This window comes from Agelaius tricolor, unplaced genomic scaffold, assembly GCF_023055355.1.
Source record: "Agelaius tricolor isolate 1412-34295 unplaced genomic scaffold, bAgeTri1.0.p SCAF_97, whole genome shotgun sequence".
Classification (NCBI taxonomy): domain Eukaryota; kingdom Metazoa; phylum Chordata; class Aves; order Passeriformes; family Icteridae; genus Agelaius; species Agelaius tricolor.
The window spans coordinates 330,948-343,329 of NW_027269357.1; the positions used below are offsets into that span (position 1 = coordinate 330,948).

At 64.7% G+C, this 12,382-nt stretch overlaps 3 protein-coding genes and 1 long non-coding RNA gene across 10 annotated transcripts in view; all 4 read right to left on the reverse strand.

Moving 5' to 3' along the window:
- CARM1 (coactivator associated arginine methyltransferase 1) overlaps nt 1-6,075 on the reverse strand; it is an 8,550-nt gene extending 2,475 nt beyond the window's left edge. Inside the window, exons 1-9 of the mRNA XM_071418984.1 lie at nt 5,890-6,075; nt 3,302-3,427; nt 3,121-3,227; nt 2,934-3,038; nt 1,800-1,910; nt 1,548-1,725; nt 1,376-1,466; nt 296-377; nt 97-182 (exon numbers count right to left, since the gene is read on the reverse strand). Of these exons, the coding sequence (XP_071275085.1) occupies nt 97-182; nt 296-377; nt 1,376-1,466; nt 1,548-1,725; nt 1,800-1,910; nt 2,934-3,038; nt 3,121-3,227; nt 3,302-3,427; nt 5,890-6,034 (1,031 nt within the window). The 5' untranslated portion in view covers nt 6,035-6,075. The remainder of the gene's footprint in view (nt 1-96; nt 183-295; nt 378-1,375; nt 1,467-1,547; nt 1,726-1,799; nt 1,911-2,933; nt 3,039-3,120; nt 3,228-3,301; nt 3,428-5,889) is intronic.
- On the reverse strand, nt 573-1,369 carry LOC139585958 (uncharacterized). The gene is made up of 3 exons (XR_011677405.1): nt 1,248-1,369; nt 830-1,181; nt 573-711 (listed from the first exon to the last, which is right to left on the reverse strand). It is a non-coding gene; the product is annotated as an uncharacterized lncRNA (long non-coding RNA).
- Nucleotides 6,076-6,298: 223 nt separating the features above from the next.
- Nucleotides 6,299-8,902, reverse strand: LOC139585956 (uncharacterized). 4 transcript variants are annotated; one of them, XM_071419053.1, is made up of 5 exons: nt 7,204-8,902; nt 7,001-7,120; nt 6,828-6,914; nt 6,608-6,651; nt 6,299-6,509 (listed from the first exon to the last, which is right to left on the reverse strand). In XM_071419053.1, exons 1-5 carry the CDS (start codon nt 7,778-7,780, stop codon nt 6,468-6,470), a joined length of 870 nt encoding a protein of 289 aa, XP_071275154.1. In that variant the 5' UTR covers nt 7,781-8,902; the 3' UTR covers nt 6,299-6,467. The 4 variants fall into 4 exon arrangements, with proteins under 4 accessions (XP_071275154.1, XP_071275151.1, XP_071275152.1 ...); XM_071419050.1 differs by having other exon boundaries at nt 6,608-6,744; nt 6,793-6,914; XM_071419051.1 differs by having other exon boundaries at nt 6,299-6,651.
- A 354-nt stretch (nt 8,903-9,256) lies between these two features.
- Nucleotides 9,257-12,382, reverse strand: part of DNM2 (dynamin 2) — a 28,620-nt gene continuing 25,494 nt past the window's right edge. For all 4 annotated transcript variants that reach the window (XM_071419025.1, XM_071419024.1, XM_071419027.1 and 1 more), the window contains 2 exons: nt 11,129-11,389; nt 9,257-10,573 (listed from right to left, as the gene is read on the reverse strand). In XM_071419025.1, the coding sequence (XP_071275126.1) occupies nt 10,507-10,573; nt 11,129-11,389 (328 nt within the window). In that variant the 3' untranslated portion in view covers nt 9,257-10,506. The remainder of the gene's footprint in view (nt 10,574-11,128; nt 11,390-12,382) is intronic.

Genomic DNA, 12,382 nt, shown 5'->3' on the forward strand with positions numbered 1-12,382 from the left:
GATTTCTATCCTGGAGGACACGGGGGGGTTACTGGGGGGTGGGAGGAGACCCCAGACCCCCCCCCAATCCCCCAGAGCCCCCCAGGTGCCCCTCACCTGTGCAAGTCGCCCTCCTTGGCTTCCAAGAAGTTCACGGTGTATTTGACGGATTTGGCCATTAAGATCCGGATGTCGAAGGTGTCCTGGGGAAAGGGGGGTGGGCAGGGGGTTTGGGTGACCCCCAGAACGGCCCCGAGCCCCCCAAAAGGGCCCAGAGCCCCCCCAGAACGGCCCAGAGCCCCCCAGGGTCACTCACCACCACGGGCTGCCTGAAGTACTCGTCCACAGCGGCGCCGCGCAGAGCAGAGAGATCAACGCCGTGGAAGGAGGGCTGGTACCTGGGGAGAGCCAAACTGGGAGTACTGGGAACACTGGGAATGCTGGGGAGAGCCAAACTGGGAGTACTGGGAACACTGGGAATGGGGAATGCGGACTGGGAACTGGGAATGGGCAATGATCAACGCCATGGAAGGAGGGCTGGTACCTGGGGAGAGCCAAACTGGGAGTACTGGGAACACTGGGAATGCTGGGGAGAGCCAAACTGGGAGTACTGGGAACACTGGGAATGGGGAATGGGGACTGGGAACTGGGAATGGGCAATGATCAACGCCATGGAAGGAGGGCTGGTACCTGGGGAGAGCCAAACTGGGAGTACTGGGAGTACTGGGAATACTGGGAATGCTGGGAATGGGGACTGGGAATGGGAACTGGGAATGGAAACTGGGAACTGGGACTGGGAATGGGGACTGGGAATGGGCAATGATCAACGCCGTGGAAGGAGGGCTGGTACCTGGGGAGAGCCAAACTGGGAGTACTGGGAACACTGGGAATGGGGAATGGGGACTGGGAATGGAAACTGGGAATACAACTGGGAATGGGAACTGGGAATGGGAACTGGGAACTGGCAATGGGACCTGGGAATTGGGAGTGGGGACTGAGAGTGGGGAATGGGACTGGGAATGGGGACCAGGAACGGGAGCAGGAAATGGGACCAGGGAACGGGGACTGGGAACGGGAACTGGCAATGGGAATGGGGACTGGGAATGAGGACCTGGCACTGGGAATGGGGACTGGGACCAGGGAACGGGGACTGGGAACGGGGACTGGCAATGGGAATGGGACCAGGGAACGGGGACTGGGAACTGAGATTGGGGACCAGGAACAGGAGCAGGGAATGGGACCAGGGAACGGGAACTGGGAACGAGGACCAGGAACTGGCAATGGGAATGGGACCAGGGAACGGGGACTGGGAACGAGGACCAGGAACTGGCACTGGCAATGGGAATGGGACTGGAACCAGGACCGGGCGCTGGCCCTGGGGCCTGCTGGGGCTCACCAGAAGTTGGCCTTGGTGAACTGCTCCATGTAGAGCTGCTCGTCCGTGAAGGGCGCCAGGTGCACGTCCCCGATGGTGGGGAACATGTTCCCTGTGGACAGGGACAAACGTGGAGCCCGGGGGGGGGTCCCACAGCCCCCAGGGACCCCCGGGGACCCCCCCCTGCACTCACCACTGGGCTTCAGGTACTTCTTGGCGTGCAGGTAGCTCTCGAGCATGCGCTCGTTGAAGAGCATGTAGCCCATGGGCTCGGAGATGATGATGTCCACCTGCTCGGGCAGCGACACCTCCTCCACCTTGCCCGGGATCACCACGATCCGCTCCGTCAGGTTGTTGCTCTTCACCAGCACCTGCGGGGGGGGCCAGGGCAGGGGCTCAGGCCGTGGGGGCGCCCCCGGGCTGCGGAGAGCCCCCCCAGGCTCACCTCGGCGTGCTGGGCCATGGTGCTGGCCTCCACCGCGTAGATCTTGCGCGCGCCGGCCTGGGCCGCGAAGAAGGAGAGGATGCCCGAGCCACAGCCCACGTCCAGCACGATCTGGGGAGGGGAAAGGGTGGCTGGGAGCCTCGGGAGGCCACGGGCTGGATCCTGCCCAAAACCCAGCCAGATTCCTCCCAAAAAACCCGGCCAGATTCTCCCCAACAATGGAGCCAGATTCCCTCCAAAACCCAGCCAGATTCCTCCAAAAATGGAGCCAGATTCCTCCCAAAACCCGGCCAGATTCCTCCCAAAACCCAGCCAGATTCCCTCCCAAATCCCAGCCAGATTCCTCCCAAAAAAACAGCCAGATTCCCTCCAAAAATGGAGCCAGATTCCCTCCAAAATCCAGCCAGATTCCTCCAAAAAAACAGCCAGATTCTCCCCAAAAATGGAGCCAGATTCCCTCCAAAATCCAGCCAGATTCCTCCCAAACCCAGTCAGATTCCCTCCCAAAAACGGATCCAGATTCCTCCCAAAAACCCGGCCAGATTCCTCCAAAAAAACAGCCAGATTCACCCCCAAAACCCAGCCAGATTCCTCCCAAAAACCCAACCAGATTCCTCCAAAACCCAGCAGATTCACCCCCAAAACCCAGCCAAAATCCCATCCAAAACAGAGCCAGATTCCCTCCCAAAACCCAGCCAGATTCCCTCCAAAACCCAGCCAGATTCCTCCCAAAAACCCAGCCAGATTCCCTCCAACAATGGAGCCAGATTCCTCCAAAACCCAGCCAGATTCCTCCCAAAACCCAGCCAGATTCCCTCCAAAAACCCAGCCAAAATCCCCTCCAAAACCCAGCCAGATTCCCTCCAAAACCCAACCAGATTCCTCCCAAAACCCAGCCAGATTCACCCCCAAAATGCAGCCAGATCTCCCCAAAAATCGATCCAGACGCCCCCAAACCTCAACCAGATCCCATCAAAACCCAAGCCAGGCTTCTCCCCTAAAACCAGGCCAGTCTTGCCAAAAACTGAGCCAGATCTTCCCAAAACGAGCTGGGCTCCCCCCAAAACGAGCTGGATCCCCCCAAAACGAGCTGAAAGCCCCCAAAACGAGCTGAACCCCCCAAACCCCACAGACCTTGTCCTTGAAGTCGCTGTGGTTCTGCAGGATCGCCCGCTGGTACGTGCCCGTGCGCACGTAGTCCTGCATCATGTTCTGCTGCTGGGACAGGTACCCGTAGAACTGCCGGACACACGGACAGGCCCTGAGCCCCCCGGGAGCGGGAAGGACCCCCCCAGGCCCCCCAGGAACGGGGATCCCCCACCTGGAAGTACTGCACGGCCGAGGACTCCTCGGTGCGCTCGCTGAACACCGAGCGCTCCGTGTTGTGGCCCCGGCAGTTCTTCAGGATGTTGTAGAAGGAGCAGAAGTCTGGGGGGGGGAAAGGGTTAAGCTGGGGGTGATTTTGGGGAGGGGTCCCGGGGGGCGCACGGGGGGCTCCTCACCCGTGGGGGTCCCGAATTGCAGCAGGACGCTGTTGCAGCCCAGGGTGATGATGAAGGATTGCTTCCCCACGCGGCTGCACTCGGTGTCGCGCGACACGGAGCACTTGAACACGCACACCTCCTCATCTGGGGGGCAGAAACGGGGGGAAACGGGGGGAAACGGGGGGGAAATGGGGGGGAAATGGGGAAAATGGGGGGAAACAGGGGGAAACGGGGGGAAATGGGGGGGAAATGGGGGGCAGAAATGGGGAAATGGGGAAAATGGGGGGGAAACGGGGGGAAACGGGGGGGAAATTGGAATTGGGGGGGCAAAAATGGGGGGAAATGGGGAAAATGGGGGAAATGGGGAAAATGGGGGGGGAAATGGGGAAAAATGGGGGAAAAGGGGGGGAAATGGGGAAAATGGGGGGGAAATGGGGAAATGGGGGGCAAATGGGGAAAAGGGGGAGAAATGGGGAAAATGGGGGGGGAACGGGGGGGAAATTGGAATTGGGGGGGTAAAAATGGGGGGGAAATGGGAAAAATGGGGGGGGAAATGGGAATTGGGGGGGTAAAAATGGGGGGGAAATGGGGAGAAATGGGAATGGGGGAATAATGGGAAAAAAATGGAAACGGGGGGAAAATGGGGGGGAAGGGGGGGAAAATGGGGAGGAAGTGGGGAGAAATGGGGGGAAATGGGGAAAAATGGGAATGGGGGGGAAAGAGAGAAAATGGGGATGGGGGGGGAAATGGGAATAGGGGGGAAAATGGGGGGAAATGGGAAAAAATGGGAGTAGGGGGGAGAAAATGGGAAAAAAGGGGAATGGGGGGAAAACCATCGGGGAAAAAGGGGAATGGGGGGAAAACGGGAAAAAACGGGGATGGGGGGAAAACGGGGATGCGGGAAAATGGGAAAAACGGGAATGGGAAAAAATGGGAATGGGGGGGGGAAAAGGGGAATGGGGAGGGGGAAACAGCGGGAATGGGGAGGGGGGAGAACGGGGCGGGAAAATGGGGAGGGACGGGAGGAAAAAGGGAGGGGACAGAGAGAAAAGTGAGGGGAGCGCCGGGCCCGGACCCCGCCCCACAGAGCGGGATAAAGCACAATTAACCTAATTAACCTCTAATTACCGCGGGGGAGGGCTCCCAAAGCACGGCCCGGGGGGGGGGCAGCCGGAATTCCCGTCAGAAACGGGGATTTGGGGTTCGCGGGTGGAGGGGAAGGGGATGGAGGGGCTGGGGTCGCCCCGGGAGCCGGGAACTGCCCCGGGAACGGCCCCGCGGTGCCCCCGGCCCGGTAAAACCGGACCCGGCCGCTTCCCAAACAATCCCGGTTTGGTCCCGGGGTCCGGCGGCCGCGGGGAGTTCCCGGAGGGGCCGGGAGCAGCCGCCGGTACCGGGCCGGGAGCTCCGGGACCAGCCGCCGGTACCGGGCCGGGAGCTCCGGGAGCAGCCGCCGATACCGGGCCGGGAGCACCGGGAGCAGCCGCCGGTACCGGGGCGGGAGCTCCGGGAGCAGCCGCCGGTACCGGGCCGGGAGCCCCGGGAGCCCGCGGCGCTTTGTGGGCGGTGAAAGGAGCGGCAGATGCTCCGCGGATGCCCCGGCCCCGCACACAAAGGCGGCTCGGGAACGGCTCCCGCGGGCTCCGGGGGGAGATGGGGCCGGGCCGGTACCGGGAGGAGCCGCGGGCTCGGCCACGGAGCGGCCGCCGTGCCTCAGTTTCCCCCCATTGCCCGGTATCGGCGTCAAACCGCGCGGTAATGAGCGAATTAGCGCCGTTGTTAATGAGGCCGAGGGGAGGGGGCCGGGGGTCGCCCGCCCCAGCACCGATCCCAACCGGGAGCCGCGGGAATCCCGAGCACAAAGCGCAGGAGGCGCCGGGTTTGGGGAGAAAAGGAGGAAAAACCTCAAAGAACGGGGAAAAAACCCCCAAAGAACGGGGAAAAACCTCAAAGAACGGGGAAAAACCTCAAAGAACGGGGAAAAAACCCCAAAGAACGGGGAAAAAACCCGAGACAAAGAGGAGCCGGCGGCGCCGCCGCCCCCCGCGCCCCCGGAACCCGGGGGGTGCCCGGAAGGTCACGGAATTGGGGCCGTTTCGGGCAAAAGTGGCCGGGAGCGGGGGGGGGGGGATGGGAATGAACTTTCCGCAGCCTCCGGGAAACGCCGGGAACCGGGACCCCCCCCCCCCCCCCCCCCGCACCGATCCCGAGCGGCCCCCGAGGAGACCCCGGCTGGGGGGGGGGGGGGGGGGGGGCGGGACCGAGACCCCCCCCCAAAAGTGAAGAACATTGAACCCCCCCCCCCCCCCCAGCCCCTCTCTGAACCCCCCCCAGGCCAGCCCAGCCCCCCCAGGCCCTGCACCCCCAGACCCCCCAAACCCCCCCACCCCAAACCCCCCCCATCCCCAGAGACCCCTCAGGGCCTCCCCAGCCCCACATTGACCCCTCAGGGCCCCTTCCCGCCCCCTCCCCATCCCCAGAGACCCCTCAGGGCCTCCCCCCGCCCCCCCCCCGACCCCTCAGGGCCCCTCCCCCCTCCCCTCGGCCCCCCACGCCCCCTCCCCCGCCGGGCCCCCCGCCCCGCCCGGGCCCCCGCGCGCACTCACGGCCGTAGAGGGCGATGGCGGCGCTGTCGGGGCCGGTGCGGACCTCGAGGCGCAGCGGCTGCTGCTCCTGGTGCCGCTGGATCTCCCCGTTCGCGTCCCCGACCGTGAGGAGCCGCACGCCGGGGAACACCGACACCGCGGCCATCTTGGACCGCGCCGCGCCCCGCCCACCCGGGGCCCCGCCCCCCGACCCGGCCGCGCCCACCCCCGACCCGGGACCCGCCCAGGGGTGGCCACGCCCACCCCGTGGTGGACACGCCCCCAAATCCCGGGAGCGGGAGGGGAGGGTGGCGCCCCCTGGCGGACAGGAGGGCAACGGGAACGGGCACCGGGAACGGGACACCGGGAACGGGACACCGGGATAGCGGGAATGGGCACCGGTACTGGGACACCGGGAATGCGGCGGCGCTGGAGACGAACACCTTTATTGGCACCCGAGAGTCGGGAGGAGCCCCGGCAGCACCGGAGGGGGGAGGTGGGGTCCTCCCGGAGGGCTCCCGGTGACCGGATCCAGGGCCAGCCTCGATCCGTGCGGACACCGGGACGCGCTCCCGGCTCCGTGTCCTCACCGGGACCCCTCACGGGGACGGCGGCGTCGGCGCGGGGGCCAAGGGGAAGCTCTGCCGGGACAGGAGGGGCGCGGGTGTGAATTTTGGGGATCCCGGGGTGGGACTGAGGGGTCCGGGCCGGATTTGGGGTCACGGGGGTCCGGCCTTACCGGGGCCGGTACCGTGGGGCTCTGTCCACGCCGCCGCCGGACGCCTGTGAGGACAGAACCGGTGGCACCGGGGGGACCCAGCAGAGTGGAGTGGGGGTCCCTGGGCTCTGAGCCCCCCGGGATTCCCGGTTCCGAACCTCCCGGGATTCCCGGTACTGAACCCCCCGGGATTCCCGGTTCCGAACCCCCCCGGGATTCCCGGTTCCGAGCCCCCTCACACCTCGCCTGGCCGCGGTTGCAGCCCCCAGCAGCAGCAGCAGCCCCGGGAAGGCGACACCGACCGAGACCGGGAGGACCCAGGGAGGATCTGGAAGGGAGAGAGGGAGGGGATCACCGGGATCCGGCACCGGGACAGGGAGCAGCCCCGGGCGGTGCCGGTGCTGGTGCCGGTACCGTTCTGCAGGGTCCCGGTGCCGTTCTGCAGGGTCCCGGTGCCGTTCCACGGGGTCTCTGCCGTGGGTGCGGGTGCCGCGGCGATGCCGGTGCTCGGCTGACATTCAGCATCGCCCAAATCTGGGGAGAAAAACCCCGAATTCGGCTCCGGGCCGGCCCCGGGATGCGGGACGGGGATCCCCCCGGGGTTTCCCCGCACCCACCGGAGCCGCCGGTGCCGGGGCTCAGCTCCGACTCCAGCCAGGCGCTGCCGTTGTGGCTCCGGTACCGGCAGCGGAAGCAGCCGGCGGCTCCGGGCAGGGCGAACTCGGCCCAGTGCCGGTCGGGAGCGGCGGGGAGGCTCCGCACCGGCACCGCCGGGAGCCCCCGGAGCAGCTCGAAGGTGCTGCCGGCGAAGCGCCGCGGGGCCAGGCAGCGGATCCGGGGCGGCCCCGGCTCCGGGGGCAGCCGGAGCAGCAGCGGCGCCGGGAGGAGCCTCGGGGCAGCGGCGGTACCGGAACCACGGCGGGAACCCCGGGGGGAACCCCGGGGAGAATCCTGGGGGGAATCCCGGGGAGAATCCTGGGGGGAATCCCGGAGATCCCGGCGGGAATCCCGGGTTGAATTCCGGGGAGAATCCCGGCTGGAGTCCCGGGAATCCCGGCGGGAATCCCGGCTGGAATCCCGGGAATTCTGGCGGGAATCCTCGCCGGGATCGTGCCTGGTCTGGCTCAAGCACGAGGCTGCAGCCATGAGGAGCAGAAACGCCAACCTCATCTTCATCCTCATCCTCATCCTCATCCTCCTCCCGCTTCAGGGGCTCCCCAGGATGGAGGAATCACCCGGGATCAGCCAGGATCCGCCGGGGCCCCGCCTGGGGCTCGGGGCGCAGGAAGGAAGCGCCTGCTCGGCCCCAGGAAATGGAGCTTTTCAGCCATTGCGCAAAAATTGGGTTTTTTACACCCAAAGCTCCGAGCTCGGGGTGGGGGGGGAGGAGGGGGGAAATGGGGCTGCTCCAGGCTGGGAACGGATTTGTGTGAAATCTGAAATTATTGTGATTTTCACATGAAAGGGGTGGAGGAAGGGAGCCTGGGATCCCAGATCTGCCCCTGAGGCCCCAAAATCTGCCTCAAAACCCCCCAAATCTGCCCTGAAACACCTCAAATCTGCCCTCACCCCCAAATCAGCCCCGAGCTTCCCCAGGTTTGCTCCCAGATCTCCAAATCTCTCCCCATTTTCCTACCTGGACCTGAAAATCCGCCCCAGATTCCCCAAATCTACCCCAAAATTCCCCAAATCTGCCCCAAATTCCCCCCCGACCCCACGCGGTGCATTGTGGGACTCCATCTCCGCCAGGGGGCGCTCGCCAACCCCGCGCGCTGAGGAGGGGGCGGGCCCAAGTTCGCGCTGACCAATCAGAACTCAGGACGTCCGGGAGGGATCAGCCAATGAGCGCGGAGGGGGCAGGAGAGGACCCCGCGCCTCGGGCGGCCCCGAGGGCGCCTGAAAAAATCCGGGATCCGCGACTGGGGGAAGCTCCGGGATCTTCCACGGGGATCTTCCACCGGGATCCGCCACCGGGCTCTGCCACCGGGATCTGTCAGCCACCGGATCCGCCACCGGAATCCGCCGCCGCCGCCGGGATCGCCCTCAGGCGGGGTCCTTGCGTCCCCTCCCGCCTCAGGCACCGCCGCGGGCAGCCCCGGGGAGGGGGGGCCTTCCTGAGCGGCGTCGCGCGGCGATGGCGGCGCCCAGGACGGGTCCCGGCGGGATTTCCGTCCCAAATTCCGCCAATTCCCGGGTTTCGCTGCGGTGAATCCCGTCCGGGATTGGGGTGAATCCCCCCGGATCCAGTCCCGGTGTTCGGGGTGGATCCCGCGGCTCCCCCGTCCCCACGCACACGAATTAAATTTGGGATTTTTGTAACCGTTTTTTATCCGTTCCGCACGGAATTCCCCCCCCCGAGAACGGGACCGGGCTGGATCCGGTGGGAACGGGGGGAGCCACCCCATGAGCCCCCCGCCCCCCGGAATTCTACAACTCACTCGGTTTTGGATTTTTTTTCCCTTTATTCCGATTTTTTTGCCGGTTTTTAGTTCATTAATGGGACGCGGAGCGGAGGCACTTCGGGGGGACCCCCGGGGGGGGCCGGAGCCGCCCCCCCAAAACCGCCCCCGGCTCGTTAATGGATTAATTGGCCCCCCCGAGCCGGGGGGTCGTTAAGGCACCGGGGCCGGGGGGAGGGTCGGAAAAATCCACATTATTGCTGGGCCGCCATTTGTTCCTTTTTTTTTTTTTCTTTTTTTTGTTTTCTTTTTTTTTTTCCTGGTTTGTTTTTTTGTGTGTTTTTTTCTTTTTTTCTTTTTCCCTCTTTTTTTTTATGGTTTTTTTTTTATACAATTAATACAAGTCTGTAAAAATATTTACAACCTCGGCTCCCGGCGGAGCGGGATCGGGAACGGGGGCCGGGGGAGGGGGAGAAGCTTCCAGAGCAAAGCCCCCTCCCCCACCCCGGGGGGGCCGCAGCTTCCTCCCCCTCCCCCTCCCCCTCCTCCTCCTCCTCCTCCTCTCCCGGGGAATCCCCGGGATGAAAATTCCTGAGGTTCTCAGGGAATTGGGATCGTTGCTGAATCCCTCTGGGAATTCCAGTGTCTTCCCCTGCTCAAAAACCCCAATTTTTTTTTTTTAAAAAACCCCAAAAACCAAAAGAAAAAAAAAAACAACCAAAAACCCAAACCCCTGGGAGGGGGCGGGGGAGGAGCCGCGGGTGGGTTTGGGGCAAAATCCCCGGAATTCGGGAACAGAGGAGGAGGAGGAGGAGGAGGAGGGGGGAGGAAGGCAGAGGCGGGGCCGGGCCCTCCCCCCTCGGGAATTCTGACAAAGTGCAAAGTTCCCCTCCCCCCCCCCCCGCCCCCCCACCCCAAAATCCATCAGTGCCCGGGGGGGGGGGGGAGGGGGCACCGGGGGGGCACCGGGAGGGCCCCGGAGCTGCCAGGATCAGCTGCTGGGACCTGCCCGGGATCAGCTGCCCCCGCCGGGATCTGGGATCAGCCCGGGACGGGATCAGCCTGGGATGGGATCCGGGATCAGCCCAGGATTTGGGATCAGCCCGGGATGGGATCCGGGATCAGCCCAGGATTTGGGATCAGCCCGGGATGGGATCCAGGATCAGCCCCAGGATCTGGGATCAGCCCCAGGATGGGATCCAGGATCAGCCCCAGGATCTGGGATCACCCCGGGATGGGATTTGGGATCAGCCCCAGGATTTGGGATCAGCCTGGGATGGGATCCAGGATCAGCCCCAGGATGGGATCCGGGATCACCCCAGGATTCAGAATCCCCTGGGATCAGCCCCAGGATCACCCCAGGGTCTGGGATCCCCCTGGGATCAGCGCCAGGATCAGCCCTGGGGGCGCTGGGCTGGCTCTGGGTTGGTTTTTTCCCCGTTTTCCCCCGTTTTCCCCCATCCCGGCCGTTCCGGGGCGGCGCTGGCGGCGCGGGGCAGGCGGATCCCGCGGATCCCGGCGCTAATCCAGCAGGGAGGGCTCGGCGGGGCGGATGATGGTCGGGCGGCTCGGGGCCGCCGGGGGCCTCCTGTGGGGGAACGGGGGCGCTGAGGGACCGGGGGGGTCCTGGGGGATCCCAGTGAGAGCCCAGTGATCCCAGTGAGACCCCAGTGAGACCCCAGTGGATCCCAGTTGGGCTCCAGTGGATCCCAGTGAGAGCCCAATGGATCCCAGTGAGACCCCAGTGAATCCCAGTGGGACCCCGATGGATCCCAGTTGGACTCCAGTGGATCCCAGCCCTTCCCAGTGGGATCCCAGTGCAATCCCAGCCCTCCCCAGTGTCTCCCAGCCCTCCCCAATGGATCCCAGTTAGACTCCAGTGTATCCCAGCCCTCCCCAGTGTCTCCCAGTGTGATCCCAATGGATCCCAGTGCGATCCCAGTGTATCCCAGCCCTCCCCAGTGTCTCCCAGTGTCTCCCAATGTGATCCCAATGGATCCCAGTGCAATCCCAGTGTATCCCAGCCCTCCCCAGTGTCTCCCAGTGCGATCCCAATGGATCCCAGTGCAATCCCAGTGTATCCCAGCCCTCCCCAGTGTCTCCCAGTGTCTCCCAGTGTCTCCCAGTCCCCGCCGTGTCTCACCTGGGCACTCCGGGCGGGATCCCGGGTGGGATCCGCGCGGGCCGGGCGGGGATCTGGGGCGGGGCCGTGAAGGGGTCGCTGGCGGCGGCGAAGGGGCCGAGGCGGGAGGGGATGGGGGGCGCGGCGAAGGCGGGCGGGGCCGGGCCGGGCGGGGCCCCCCCGGGCAGCGGCAGCAGCGGCGGCCCCGGGGCCGGGGCGCGCAGGGACGGGGGGCGGCCCGGGGGCAGCAGCGCCGAGGGCGGGCGGCGCTGCGGGGGCGGGCTGCAAACGGAACGGGGATGGTCAGTGCGGTGGGAATGGACATGGACATGGGAATGGACACGGACATGGGATGGACATGGGCTGCAAACGGAACGGGGCGGTCAGCGGGGTGGGAATGGACATGGGAATGGACATGGGAATGGTCAAGGGAATGGACACGGGATGGACATGGAATGGGAATGGACATGGGATGGACATGGGCTGCAAACGGAATGGGGCGGTCAGCGGGGTGGGAATGGGAATGGACATGGGAATGGACATGGGAATGGACACGGGAATGGACACGGGAATGGTCATGGGAATGGACACGGGAATGGACACGGGCTGCAAACGGAACGGGGCGGTCAGCGGGGTGGGAATGGACATGGACACGGGAATGGACACGGGAATGGGAATGGACACAGAATGGACATGGGCTGCAAACGGAACGGGGATGGTCAGCGGGGTGGGAATGGGAATGGACATGGGAATGGTCATGGGAATGGACATGGGAATGGACACGGGATGGACACGGGAATGGTCATGGGAATGGACACGGGAATGGTCATGGGAATGGACACGGGCTGCAAACGGAACGGGGCGGTCAGCGGGGTGGGAACGGGAATGGACATGGGAATGGTCATGGGAATGGACACGGGATGGACATGGGCTGCAAACGGAACGGGGATGGTCAGTGGGGTGGGAATGGACATGGACACGGGAATGGACATGGGATGGGAATGGACACGGGAATGGTCATGGGAATGGACACGGGCTGCAAACGGAACGGGGATGGTCAGTGGGGTGGGAACGGGAATGGACATGGGATGGGAATGGACACGGGAATGGTCATGGGATGGGAATGGACACGGGAATGGTCATGGGATGGGAATGGACACGGGAATGGACATGGGAATGGTCATGGGAATGGACACGGGAATGGACATGGGAATGGTCATGGGAATGGACATGGGCTGCAAACAGAACGGGGCGGTCAGCGGGGTGGGAACGGGA

Coding starts and splice junctions, on each gene's coding strand:
- LOC139585956 (XM_071419050.1), bottom strand. CDS start 7,780: ATGAGGATGAGGATGAGGATGAAGATGAGGTTGGCGTTTCTGCTCCTC. Junction 6,745..6,792: donor GAACCGGGAATCCCGGGGGG/GTTCGGAACCGG, acceptor GAATCCCGGGAG/GTTCGGAACCGGGAATCCCG. Junction 6,510..6,607: donor GCCCCACGGTACCGGCCCCG/GTAAGGCCGGAC, acceptor CTGTCCCGGCAG/AGCTTCCCCTTGGCCCCCGC.